The 14,509-nt window shown below is 38.4% G+C and overlaps 1 protein-coding gene across 6 annotated transcripts in view; it reads right to left on the bottom strand.

Moving 5' to 3' along the window:
• The window catches only part of SLC28A3 (solute carrier family 28 member 3), a 68,655-nt gene extending 58,213 nt beyond the window's left edge, over positions 1-10,442 (bottom strand). For 4 of the 6 annotated variants that reach the window (XR_009968881.1, XR_009968884.1, XM_062640504.1 and 1 more), the window contains exons 1-2: positions 10,047-10,442; positions 2,474-2,575 (exon numbers count right to left, since the gene is read on the bottom strand). Coding sequence is in view for 4 of the 6 variants with exons in the window: in XM_062640504.1 (XP_062496488.1) it covers positions 2,474-2,575; positions 10,047-10,103 (159 nt within the window). In the remaining 2 variants the exon portion in view is untranslated. The remainder of the gene's footprint in view (positions 1-2,473; positions 2,576-10,046) is intronic. The other 2 variants (XM_062640494.1, XM_062640524.1) reach the window with 2 other exon arrangements.
• Between the last annotated feature and the right edge of the window lie 4,067 nt (positions 10,443-14,509).

The following is a 14,509-nucleotide window of genomic DNA, read 5'->3' as shown; positions in this document are numbered from 1 at the left end:
TTTAAAGACAGCTAGAATCCATTTACTATCTTTGTAGCAGAAACTTGACATTTTCATCAGAACACACCTTTATACTACCTGAATCCACATAAGCCTGGCTGCATTAAGCCTTTTGAACAACTGCAGCCTGACCTCCACCATGATAAAGGACTGTCCTTGGGGCAGCTAGGAACAGCACAGCTCCTGAAGTCACTCAGCACATGCCATGCCTACCTTGCATTTATTTCCCCTGTCCCAGTCCTGAGGGACAGAGGGAAAGTGCCTATCCCATGCGTACATACCTCCACACTTGTGGCAGGGCCCATGGAGGGCCTGGCGACACAGGGCAGGTAACTGTTGGATTCAAAGGGAGCAGCATAACCACATATCTCCCTTGAGCCATGCTCCCATCTCCTCATTTTAATGCCGTGCCAGGCCTGCCCTTGGGTGTCCCACCAGCACCACGGTGATGGCAGACAGCGTTTCCACAAACTAGTGGTCTTGTCCTGCCCTCTGGAGGGGAGCTGGCCTCTTGGTATGCAGCCAGCTGGGGTGGTGGCAGCCTGCAGGTGAGCTTTCTTTTTCTTTTTCTGTCACTATCATTTGCACGAACATCATTCCCCAAACTGCTGTGTGAAGCAAGGCTCACCACGAACCTTGCCTTGGCCCCTTGCTTCCATCTGGCTTTCCTGCTGCAGGTGCCATTGAAAGTCCTGGAAAGGCCTAAGTTAGTTCCTAGTGAGAGACATGAACCAGCTCAAAGGCAAAGTTAACACAAAATGAGCAATAAAAACGTTTCAGAGGAATATGTACATAGAAGCTGCTACTCATTCCCCTAGGAGAAAGCTCAGTGTGACACGTACAGGAGTCTCAAGTCCTCTTGACTGCAGTTTTTGAAGGAGGAGAGGGGGTGGAAGCTGTGGAACTGCACTGTAACTTATGGCTGCATTTTCACTAACCTCAATTTCTATCTCTTTTTGGTCTTGACTGTGAAATAAAACAAACCTGAGAAATACAGATGTTGCCAACTGGGAGCATTCTTCTCAGTGGCTGTAGGAGGTGGGCTATTTACCTGAGTGACATTGGGTGCTGATAGTATCGTTTATTCCTGGGCTTAAATTTGGGGTATATTGCATACAGCTGCTTATCACAGATTTTTCAACTTACATTATAAGTTAGGAAAGCCCAGCCCTCCAGGTTGAAGAGCCATGCTTTCATGTGAAGCCTTAGTTACAGCGTGCCTGGGAAACGGTCAGTGCGAGTATATGTATCTCTACTACACCTGCACAAAGTAGTGACTGAACACTTTCACCTGAACCTTTTAAATGGGAAGCAGGATTCTTTGACTAACAGGAAGCTTTCATCAACTGCAACTACTTTTCTCTGTTTTTAAAGTTTCCATCAGTTGCTTTTATTCTTTTTCTTTTTGACATTTTCCTTTTTGTTGTCTTTTGAAGAGGAAGGTACAGGTACTATCTATTAACAATCCTCTCTGAGGATCTCGGATCTTGGTCTAGTCCATAGGAGTGCATACCAGAACAGTCCAAGTGGTCCTTTCCATCATTGTAAGTCTGGAATCACTTCAGTTTTGAGAACAGAGGCATTTCTTTAGCAGCATGTCTTTTCTGCCTTTGGTTGTATCAAAAAACTCCACTGGAAGTTGCAAAAGAATATCCACAGCATCAGGAAAACTGTTTCTCACATGCTGGTTCAAGGACCATCACCAAACTTGGCAAGTAGGTACGTTTCCATGTTACATGTTACAATGGGGGAAATTCTAGAAGTTTTTCATAGAACTTTTAGGGTATCAGGTTGCAAATTGAATGTGGATTTGAAAATATTAATACATGACACTAGTAAAATATCTGTGGGTATTTTTAACCTGACTTTTGTGTCTTCATAGTAAGCTACTCACTGTGGTGGCTTAAACAAATGTGCAGTCAGAAAAAGGCAAAATGGAAGTGTTTCTTGTGAATTAATCTGTATTGTATTCTCCTCTTCTTTGTCTGGTGAATTGTAAATCAGAGCTGTTGCCTCCAGTTTGTGTTTGTCAAGAAATTTTCCTTATTTTGAAAGAAGAGGTATTTAATAAAATATATGCCCTGTCTGACTGAAAGATTGTGTCGTGAAATCCAATGTTTCCAGCTTCTCTTTCTCCCACTCCTCAGGAAAAAAATGCTCTGTATCAACTTGTCATTCATGGTATGCTCTCCGATCGCTATATCTGATGACTCTTTTTTATCTTGTATAAAGCAGTTATGATATTAGAAAACATTTTTCTGAATCCTCCACATCCTGTCAATTTTCCATGTTTTTTCCTAATTTCTGAGAACAGACCTCGCTTCCCTGTCAGTTTATGAAATTTAAATCAAATTCAGGCTTTCTAAAAGTATATATCTTGGAAATATCATCATAGCCAATTGCTGAAATTGAATGTGAGGTTCATAAAGTTACATAAGATTATTAAAGAAACCCCCCAAAACCTAAATCATACCTGGTTAATATGTACAGTTTTCTTATTTCCTGAATTCTTCATTCTCTGTGAATTATCTCCAGGACCTTTCATATTTGTAACATCCACACCTTTACAGTCGCTCTGGGGTGTGACAAAACCAGAAAATGTATTGGTTCAAATAAAAAACCAAAAGCCTTTCTCATATGCAGTAAGAACTGATTTATACTCTGATGCCTGTGCTTCTATGTTTCAATTAACTAATACAGGGACCCCACAGCTCGGTGTACAGAGCTCAGGTGTTCAAGTCCTCATGCTATTACACAAACCTGCGCCTGCCATGGGTGTTGCTTAGCTACTGTGAATCTGCTGTTTTCTTGACCCAAACTCATATGTATCCCCAGTGCTCTGCTTTGCCTCAGCACTGGTTCAACAAGTTTGCAAAGATCTAGCCCTTCTCCCCAGCAAGGGCAGAAAGGCCTATCTGGGCCTTCCCTATTAGTACCTTTACTCCAATATATATGCTCCTTATGCATATGCAGTAAATACGTATTTTTTAAAAAAGATGCCCTTCTACTGCTCTTGGAAACTCCTGGAGTGTCTTTAAAGAGAGCCTTACTGCATTAGTTGTAGGTGGTATACCTACAAAGTTGAAGACATCCATAATCAACTCCACTATTCCTACTACTATTATTATTATTAATTATTATTATTAGTTTTTCTTAATTTTTTGAAGAGTACATTATTTCTTTATAATGATCCTTGAAGGGCTGCTTCTTATTTTGGTTTTGTAAGAAAGCTTCTTAAACTAAATGTTAAATAATATATAAGCACAATTGATACAAGTGTTTCATATTTCAGTGGTTTCTTATGTCAGCAATTATGATACAGTCATACCACTGTGTTTTATTGCATGAAGTATCTCATTACTTACATGGTAATAAAACAGGTAAATGAGTATCTACACTTAGCCTTCTCAGAAAATGATAATTTCCAAATGAACAATATAAAAATGAGCTTAATCATAGTAAATTATAATAAAGGCAGGAATTGGCAGTACTACTAGACGTAAATTAAATTTTGCCTTTTAATGGAAACATGACTGTAGAAACAACCAGGGCACTTCCCAGTAACATAATGTCATGGGTTCAGCAGTAGCAGTCATTTTTCCCCTTCTTGGTACGAATTGGTCCTCTGGTTTGGCTGCAGTGATAGATCATCTCTACGATGGCCGATTCCCTCAGAAGAAGGGGAAAAATGACTGCTACTGCTGAACCCATGACACATATGCTCCTTAAAGATGTTCTGCCTCTAAACGTCACAAAAAATTGGTTTCAGTAAAAATGTTTCTGCAACCTTGTGTGTCTGGTGAAAAAGGAAGGAGTTGCAAGAAGCTGTTTATTCACCTGCTGTGTCTCTGATAAACCAGATGCTGACATATCAGTTCCCTTCCTTCTAAGAATGTCTTTGCATTCCCTTCAGAGGAATGTATTTCTTTATCAAAAGCATCTCTGTTACTCTTTGCCTTCTAACCATACTGTATTAGGAGTCTGTCATAGCTGTCCCTGCAGTCAACAGTGAAAGCCTCTACTGAACTCTCCATAAAGTGCAAAAAAACATTCATCGCAAGAAGCAGTGCTTAACTGTAGCATTGAGATATATTAAAAAGAGAGCATAGTGAAGATGAAGTGGTTCAGTTCTGTAATTGGCACACACCCGCCCCTTGGATAGTCTCTTTGAAGTCTGAGCAAGAAAAAGCAGAGATGTCTTAGAATTTTTTTCAGCAAACATGAAACCCAGTAAGCACCTATGAAACAACTGCTGTCTACAAACAATGGAAGTACAGAAATTGGAAGAAATGTCTATGAGTCACTTTGTCCAACCCACTGCTCACCTGTAATAATTACATAATTTCTAGAAAAGTTAAAATATAGGAATGTATGAGTAATGTAGCAGAAATCTAGTAACAGCATGACGTGATTGATAGGACTCTAAACAGCCCACACTTCAGAATGTTATATTTGTGTTATTTTCTGCAAGCATAAACCCCACTGATTTCAGCTGATTATACCACATTTCTGGTATATTCCAGAATCTGTAGAAACTGGCTAACTATTTTTGATAACAAGTTTACTTCAGTAAGAGACTACTGTTGACTGAAGCACCCATTAAATGCCACGAAGCTGAGTAATTTTCTTATATTTCATAGTTGATTCTTCAAGTACAATGTCTTCAGCCTCCTCTTTATACACTATTTTTTATTTTGTTTGTTGAAAATGCATGTTATTTAACCTTATCCCTTGGGGAAAAAAAAAAAAGAACAAAAAAGAAAAAATATTTTTAATTTCTTATAAGAATAGCAATATTTAAGTAATAATAAATAAAACCACCTATTCCCTTTTCCTGTTTGCTTAGAGTCTGAGTTTGCTGAAGGAACATCACACCAAAATGTCAACCTGCCTGTTTTTATCACCTGCTGTTGCAGATTGCTACCAAAGCACCAAGCCAGAAAGCTTCATTTGCACAGTATCCTTTTCCACCTTCCTGGAAATGTCTGTAGAACAAAACACTACAACAGAAAATGGGAGTTCAAGCCTTAGGAACTATAGCTAGCATGGCCCTTATACGAGTACACACCAGATCCGGCAATATGCCATGTCACTTCTGAACCTACTCAGTCTGTAGTGTCATAAGGAAGCAGGAAGTTAAAACCAAGTAAGAGGAGCTTGGAGGGGAAAATTCTCTTCCCATTAGGCCACGCTTGAAGTATTACAGAATCGATCCATCTGTTTTGAATGCTAGCAATACGAAAAGTGTTACACAGTTGTGCTTCTGATTTCACACTCTTCTGCACTTTTACTGATTGAAATTTCCTGCTTCTAAAATACTTGATTACACGGCAAGGGCATGGGTACTTGAAAGTGAAGTGCTCTTACAATGTTTGTTTAGTTCCCTCTAGATGAGCAGTTCATTTGCCAAGTTTTTTTTGCACCACTACATTCTTTGACCTTCCCTCCTGTGTACTCCCAGCCTTTTGAAGGAGGGATTGGTCTTGCTAAAAGGGTGTAACTTCTATGACTTATGCTTTCAACAACAGCGCATGCTTTTAGAGTAGAGGGGTTTCCACCCCTGCCAGTTAGTGATGAAAACAGATTGGCTATCAGAGCATCCAGACAGCTCCTTAAACTGTTTATGGTTTAAGAGTAGGTCATTACATTAGCTTTGGAGATTAGAATCAGGGTACTTAAGGAACTCTGTGAAAAAACACATGCTTCAAAGCAAATGTTTTAAGCTACCAGGCTAGATTTCATTGGATTTCAGATTGTATTCAGTCAACTGAAATGAAACCGTATGGTTCACTGTTCAAAACTTTGCTATTCTTTTAATATTCAGTGTAATTGAAGACCGTTCATCTAAGTTTTCCCCCCATGTACTAACTTTTGCTAGTCAGTGTCAAAATTCTGAAGCAGTAAAAGTGCACTTTAAATATGGATGGAAAAAATTTTTGATCAATAATCACAGCATTCTTAAATTCCTGTCAGATTATAAAATTCAGTGTAAGGGCTGGAGGGATGAATGCTCTTATCCATGTGTTACACTACAGTAAATGAGCTGTTGAGACAGAAGATAAAAGACATGTACTGCCAGATTTAAATTCAGCTGGATAAATCTTCATGAGGTGTTTTGAAATGGGTTGTAAATTAGCCTCACCCACCTCTGAGTACACTAGTATTTTCTTTAAAAGCTTAAATTATCAGTCTTGAGTGGGATAGTTGGATATTATCCTGAAATGCAGGATAAACAAGTTAAAATGACAGACTGACAAAAGCCGGCCATAAAAAAAAAAAAAAGAAATAGGAAATCCATTTGCTCTCAGAACAAGTAAAACGCATCAGAGGCAGAAAGCAAAAGCCAGAAAATATAAAAAAGAAAAAAAGATTTGCACATTCCTGGGAAGATAAAATGGTGCACGTGAGCCCCGCTGTTAATGATATTCAAAACATCTATTGGTGGCAAGCAGAAACACAATGAGGATGACAAAGACAAGAATCCTAAAAATGTTCTTTACAAGGAATGTTTACTTAACCTGAGAAGAAAAGAGCTTAAAGGCACAACTAATTTTCACTGCTTCCTGTAAGAAAAGGGGTAGTACGTCACAGTTAAATTATTAAAAAAACCAAACCAAAACCTAAAAAACAAAACCCCTGAATTTAGAAAGCAAGTTTCAAAAATGTGAAAAAGGACTGCGTACTTTCCTGTGTGCATCTGATAAGAGTTACGCGGTGCAATGCCTTCCTAGTTTCCAAGAGAAATTACAGCAATTATGGAAACGAAATGTAGATTCTTAATACTGCCTTTAATTAACCAACCAGACAAAAGTATCTAGGAAGTTCTGGAGAATGGAGATAAACACAGAAATATACAGCATTTTTTATGACATGTTATAAGCTTGTTTGAATGAAATGGAGTACAAAAGCTGTGTATGTTGTGGCAATACCAAAGTCCTTATGTAGCACGAGCAAAAGGCAGAATTTTAACAGGCATCCTTCCTCACGTCAGTTTCTTAAGAGCACGGTGTGCTCTTCTACAGAAACAAGTACTGACTGTTTAATGCATCATAACATTGACAACAGGGGGCCGTCGAACAATAAATATTTATTAGCTGTTACCATTTTATGTTTATGTCTGAGTTCCTTTTAAAAATCAGGGATTTTTTTTCATCCCACCTACCATTCCTTTTTATGAGCCAGCTCTTATCATTCCTTGAGGAGTAAGTGTGACTTGTTGTTTAATGTCATCATTAGCAGAGATCTGAATCATCAGAACTGATTAGTTAAAATCTTTGCCTCTTAAATGGTGGTTATACAAAGCTAAGTAAATCCAATCTCAGTTTTAGGGTTCCTGTTAACTGTTGCAGGTTTTCTGAGCAGGAATTCTGCGGGCAACAGTAGTAGTCTTCCAGCTGGTGCCATAAGGGAGAAGTTAACCACACTGAATGCAAGAGACACAATAGTGTTTCTATACATTGCATACGACATTATTATACATATAGATACAGAATGTGTTACATTAGCATGTAGACACTAAACACGGACAATCTTTGGAACAGTGATGAGAGTCAAGATAAAAGTTTAGGTTCCTTACATTGTGTGACATAATTTAAGGGGATAAAAGACAAACTCCTTGGTGTCTCTGTATAAACAGTGTGGCAATCTGTTAATTCTAGCCTCTGTGATACAGTTAAAATCCTGTTTCACTAGAAAATCCGTTTGCGTGGATGTGTTTAAATATCAGTAGGCAATGTGAAACTGAGAAGTGCTTAGTTATCCCCCTCTGATCATTTGTATCGCTAGTCAAAGGCAGATTACCCTGTACTCAACCTCTTCATCCCTTTTAGAGTGCCCCACAACAGAAGGCACAATGCCTCCCATTCTTGACATTCTAAATCTCCGTTATGATCCTTCATCCATCATTTGTTAGACTTGAGCTGCTTTTTTACGCTGAAAGCTGTTTCCCTAACTTATTTACTTTATAAAACAAACTACCTACCCCGGGTTTACTTTGTCCCTGTCTTATTTTTTCTATCTCTTTGTGTGTTAATCATTAAATGGCTCAGGTACCTCTGAAAGTACCTATGGAGTGCAATCCCACATTGATACTACAAATGGCTTAAATCCAGAACACTTCTGTATTTTGTGGTTTAGGGAAGATACTCATAGCTTGATTCTACAAGACACTGTATTTTGGAGGAAAAAAAGCATTTAATCTTTGTGCAAGAAACGTTCAAATAGGGAAAAAAAAATCATGAGACTGCTGTCTTCTCTGTGAGTCCTACTGTGAAGTGGTTTATTTTTCTATACACATAAGTATTTCCTTCTGTGTCTTATTTTCTCTAGGGAGCAACTTATATGTTGAGTCAGAGAAAGACAGTGTAAGGGTAAATGTGAAGAATTTTATGGTGTTCCAGGAAAAAAAATTAACCAGAAAACCTGATTCAGGCCCCAGGTTTCGTTGCTGCACAGTATTCCTGATTTGACATTTGAATTATTTAAATAGGAGAGGATATGTGGGCTCTTGCAAACTTCTGCAGTGGGAAGGAAATGAAGCACCTGGGTTTCCTGCATATTGCCCAGGTGAGCCAGCTGTGTAAGGCAGTGTACTAACCCGAATCACTGCACTGTTCTCCACAGACTGCTGAGGAAAGAAATTATTTTCAGTTTAGGTACTGAGATTCTGCAGCTAGGGAAGGACTTCTTTCCTTCAAGGGTTTGAAGGCAGAGACTTTTGGAAGCTGACTTCACTATCTTAGGCACAAATTTTGTGGGAAAAGGCAGCAAGGATGAAGCCCTCTCCTATCACATTCACTTGCACTGAGGGAGACCCAAGTTGAAATGCTTTTGGCTATCATCTCTGAAGCACAGATGCATTTGGGGGCACTTTGATTACCCAGGAGAATGCCCGAACCACTGGGCTATTATGTTTTAAGAGAGTTATCTGTTCGTCTACTCTTGAAGCTGCCCTACTTAGCATGAATTATTAACTGTTGACTGGAGTAGGGACTTGACCCTAATTCCCTTACATTCCACAAATATTCCCCGATCGGCAGATTATCAAATCAATCTATTGCTTCTCTGTCTCTATAGCCCAATGAATAAATATACAGAGCGGTTGGATGTCACTGGTGTTACACAATATTCCACGTGCTTAGCACTCACAAAGACCTTTCTGTGTTATTTGAATAGTGTCTGGCTGATATTCACACCCACTATGCACTACTTTTCCTGCTAGCTGAGCTAAGGGCCGGCATAGGGATCTGAAGCTGCAGAGAGGAAGGGGTACTTTGCTACCGCAGTGCTCTTTAGAGCCAGGTTCTCTGACCTGTTCTACTTTCGGCAACAAGTACAGTGAACCAGCCTGGATATGGGTTCCCTGCCTTAATTCTTATTAAAGTGCAGGGATACTGAGCACTGAGAAACATAACTAACTTCTTAACAGTTTTTGGTGCTTCCATTTTTGAAACCTTTTTTAAAAATGGTTGTTAACATTACTATATATGCACAATATGCAGAACTTTCTGGGTCAGCGCCTTACCTCCTGTCTGTGCTCTTCTTGGAAGTAGGAGACAATTGCACTTATTTAATGCATGGAAGAAAGAAGATGTGCCACATGTGGTTACGTAAATATTTTTCTCATTATTAATATTGATTTGATGAGGTGTATGTCTGCTGCATAATGATGACCTCGTCTCCAACAGAACTGTGAATTACCTATCCTCCTGAAAAAGCAGGAACTGATATAGCAGATGGGAGAGGTGGATGAGCTAGTTCTGAGACACATCAGCCTAGGAAATATTAGAGGAGGCTTTTCAAAGACACTGGTATACCAGGCAGCAGACGAACAGTAAGAGGAGCCTACTTGAATGTGTCAGTTGTGCTCCAGCCTTGTACTTTGGCAGGGTATCAGTGCAAAGCATGTTGGATGTTGTAAAACATCTGCAGGCAGAAGCAGAAATTGCTACATCTTTTTTTTTTTTTTCAGGGACTGAAATAAACATTGTTCATTGCTTGTTTGTAAGTCCTTCAACTTCCTACAAAGCAAAAGAAACCACGCTTACCTGGAAGGCCAAATTGTGCACTCCTGAGTGATCACAGGTGGTCTCCTTCAGCTCCATGTGTATAGTATGGGCAGAAGATCTTTGGGTAAATGTTGAAAGATACTTGCAGCACAGGGCAACAGCAGCCAGCACCTTGTTAATCCATCCACCGGTCGGCGAGTATCACTTGAGGTCTAGTTAGCTGGAAGCACTCTCGGGTTGCTCTTGCTCACTCAGGACTCCACCTTCTCACTCCCTTGGCACAGCCCCTTTTGGCCAGTGTGGCAAACTGCATTGTTTCCTTAGACAAGAAGGGAGAACACCTGTGGGCCCCAAGAGGCCGATATATCCCTGGGTGATCCCAAAGCAAATGTGTGCATTTACATGACACACACTTGGCTTTCGACACTTGCCTGGGGGAAGATCTTCCACACCCAGACCTTTGAGAGGTCAGCACAGTTTTTGTCTTTTTTTTTACAGCTATTCTCAAGTTACAGTTTCTGTGATGTTATCATGGCTCTATTTTCATGGTGGTTAGAGACTTCATCTAGCCAGAGAAAACAATAGAAAATTAACAACTCAGAAACCTCCATAACAAACAGCGGTTAAGCATTTTCAGATGGCATGTCGAATCTGATGGCATAGGGTCATTTGGATGTCTGTCCTCAGATTACTCACTTTTAAATAACAGTTTTCTAATACTTTCCAGGCTTGCTATTTGCAGAATGGCAAAATTATGTTCTTAGAACTGTCAGTTGGGTCTCCTACCCATGGTTTTGATTGCTTTTGGACTTTTGTCTTTACAGCTTGTTCTATGTAAGTTCACTGGAAATAGTAGCACTGTCACAGACGTTAATGTCAGAATTTGAAAGAATATAAATTTTGTCTTCAAGGACAACAAAAATTAGGGAATGTTTTATTTCTCTGAAATACAGCAACATATAGTTTTGTACGCATTAGGTGCCTTAATTTATAACTTTCTGCATGGGGTTTGTAAATGTCATGAGTTTTGCCTCCTCCCGTGATAAAAAGCAAAAATTATACCCTGTTTTAGGAATACAGACAGAATGAACCAGCATGACTGAATATATTCTTGGAAACAAAGAATAGTTACATGAAAATTAAGAAGATACATCCTCCCAACTATGCTTAATTATATTATAAATCGTACAGTTGCAATATATGATCTCCGATCTCTCTTCATAACTCTTGCTCAAAAGGGAGACTAGGGTGTTGTGTTTTTTTTTCTTGTGTGTGGGTTTGTTTTTTTGTTTGTTTTTTTTCTTTTTTTTAAAGTAAGGAGTGCATGACTCTTAATGATATATTCTGTTTTTCAGTGTCAGAGTCTTTTTTGATGCCCCAGGTTTTGAAAGCTTCTTTGTTGCCATTTGTATTTGCCCTGTGAGTAGAGCAATTTCTGCGAGTAATTGCTTCTCCCTGCACGTTAATCACCAGCAAAAATACCTGCAAATCTCTTTAGCAAGTTTGATATAATTGTCTGCTGATTACTGCATACCTCAGCTGTTTTTCTCTTCCTTTCTTCCTTTTCTCCTCTTGCCAGTTTTGGACATGCTTTTTTACTATCAGAGTGAAGAGGGCAGAGGAAACAAGACAGTGAATGATTTTCAAATCAGCCCATGCAATGTTAAAATCTGTAGTCTGCATTTGCATGGATGGGAGAAAGTTCTACCCTGCTGACTATGCCAAGACACAAGTATTTTCTGCTATTGTTCCTATTCTTCTGACAACTTATTAGATCATTTTAAAAAATGGTTTTCTCATTGAAAAAATACCAGAATAACACCAACTCAATCATTTCAGTGCAGTTTCTTCCTCTGAATTATATTTTACATTAGAAATCTCAGAAGATACTGAAAACAAAGCCACCTACAGATTCAAGACAAATCCTGAACCTACTGTAGAAAGCATTAAATATGCCATTTCCCTGTGGACAAAGGACCATGTAGTTAAACAAAACATTTACTTAGTGATAATTTTTGTAGGGACCAGCCAACAGCCTACTTGTTGTTTGATTTTCAGCAAACCCCTTTCCATTTCAGGTTAGATTAAATACTGACAGGAGCACATAAACTCTCAAGAAATGTTATGTCTCTGAAGGATATCACATCCTGCCATTTCAATTGATAAGAAGACTGGACAACTGTTTTCCTCTTATGTGATTCCTCCAGCTACAAGAAGGCATTAAAGAGCCACACTCTAAATTTTAGGGTGTTTTTACAACATAGACTAATAGTGCTAGGCTTATCCCATATGTGTTGCCAAAGTTCTACTAATACTTGAGAGAAAAATTTCCAGTAATCAGAACTGCTTCCTAAAAAAAGCAATAAGAAACTTTATAGTCTGTACCAGTATTTGTACAGTAACTCTAAACTCTCAGAGGAAAACTACTCAAAAAGCCTAATTCTTTCACTGACTTTCACATATAATTTTTTCCCTCTAGTGTGAATAATACATGAAGGCAGTATTTCTTGTTCGAAGACATAAATAAACTTTTTCTGGGTGCTTCTCACTTTCTTTTTTAATGCTAGAAGATTATGAATTAGTTGAAAGTATATTGTTGTTTTGTTTAGCAGACCTCAGAAACTAGGAAAGGAAAGCATTTTATTATATGAAACAGTAATCTGGAAAAGAAGATCAATAGCACAGTAAGTATGCAAAACTGCTTTTTTGATATGGACTAAGGAAAGTTTCATTTTGATGTATTGTGTGTCTTTCTAATTTTACAGGGAGCTGGCACAATGAACCACTGTTATTTTATCACAAATATGACTGAACCCTAGCAAATGAATACATTTGAGAAAAAAAGATGTTTTAAAAAAAGTTTTGTATAGAACGGTTATTTTATTGTATCCTTTCCACATGAGAAGTGCTCTCAGTTATTCCTCTGAAATTTATTAAGGAAGCAGAAAGCTTAACTATAAGCCAGTCTTCCTTATTCTTCTGTCTTCTCCAAGTGAAAAAGGCCCTTTCCATATTTGAAGAAAAGTGGACCAAAAGGATATTCTTCATTAAAATCTGTAATCTCCAAGCTGCAGGTGTTTACACTGTGGCCTGTTCAGTTCTTAGAAACATATTCATTATGTTACCAATAAAAAGATAAACTCTAAGTCAGTATCATGAGAATAAAGGATGAAGGGAAGAAATTAACTGTCTTCCCAGAAAGAAATACAATTCTGTGAGTGTAAAAATCATCCCTCAACACAGAGGTTTCTTGGAAAATCTAACTTTGGCACTAACTTTTACCAAAGGTGAACTTTTTCCACCCCGTCACCTTCCCCCCCCTCAAAAAAAAAGAAAGAAAAAAATAAAATTTCCAGCTACAGATCCTGCATAAGTAGGGGAAAGCAGAAAGTAGAAAGTTCTTACCAAAATAAAAAGTCTTTAAATAATCGGAATGGTGTCAAGTTTGATGAAAGGTGGACACAAAACCTTGAACCTTCATTTTAAAAAAACATTTACATCTGTACAAGGTGACAATAAATGCCATTAAAGAAATATTATGTGTCTTTTTGTACACTTTGTACAAATGTGTTTTTTCTGTACCTCATAAAACATTAGTATTGAGCAAACTGTGCTGTTCATTCACCTGCAGTTTTTGTTAAGAAAAAAAAAAGAAAAATTATTAAACTTTTCAGAAAATTAGGTACTCTAATGGGGTTGGGATATAAGGGATGGACAGCCCATGGAACCTGACATGCTAGGCATGATATCTAGCCAGTTTGGAATACATTGCATTCTTTCATAACGTGTGGTGGAGAAATTTTTTGCTACGTAGAAAAATGATGGGCGGAAAAACGACATCATTTTAAGAATAATTTTGACTTCTTGCCAGATGGATCTTACAAAAATATACTGCTCCTAGTCATGAAGTGGCTGTTGTCACCTTCTCTCCCAGGTTCTGCTATGAGTTCAGTCTTTGCTCCACACCAGTCACAGTCTCTTGTCCAGTAAATCTCTGGTTCCTACTCTGGCTCCCAGCTCTCCGAGATACTTCTGAAATCTGAGTATTTGAGCAAAGTAACTGCTGAGAAAGTTATCCGCTTTCTTGTTTTTTTTTTTGTGGCAGAAATGAAACTTTCTAATTTTTTCCAGTTATCCTAAAGTTGCCCCTTGACAGGAGGGAAATGTTAATGTAAAAGAACATCATGTTTAACAAATGCCATAAATTAGGGAAGGAAAGACTTTCTGGAAGAACAATAAGGGCTATTGTGTTTACCTGGAGACAAATACTCATGTAAGGCTAAACAGCAGGGATCCTACAGCTGTGGATTCTCAGACCACTTCAGGAAAGTTTAAAGAAGATCACCCCAAAGGGAAAAGGCTTTCCAAGAAGCAGAAAAACGATTTTATGTGATACCTTAATCATGCAATACAGCCTAAGTAAATGAAAATAAGGCTACACAGATACTTCCGTTCCACATTTATGCGAATACAGAATGAAAACAAATAAGCAAAGCCCAAAC

The sequence above is a fragment of the Pezoporus occidentalis genome, unplaced genomic scaffold (genome assembly GCF_034315485.1).
Source record: "Pezoporus occidentalis ecotype Australia unplaced genomic scaffold, CSIRO_AGI_Poc_V1 ctg117, whole genome shotgun sequence".
Taxonomy (NCBI): domain Eukaryota; kingdom Metazoa; phylum Chordata; class Aves; order Psittaciformes; family Psittacidae; genus Pezoporus; species Pezoporus occidentalis.
Note: the sequence above shows the minus strand (reverse complement) of the source record. Positions and strands in the feature narration are given on the sequence as shown.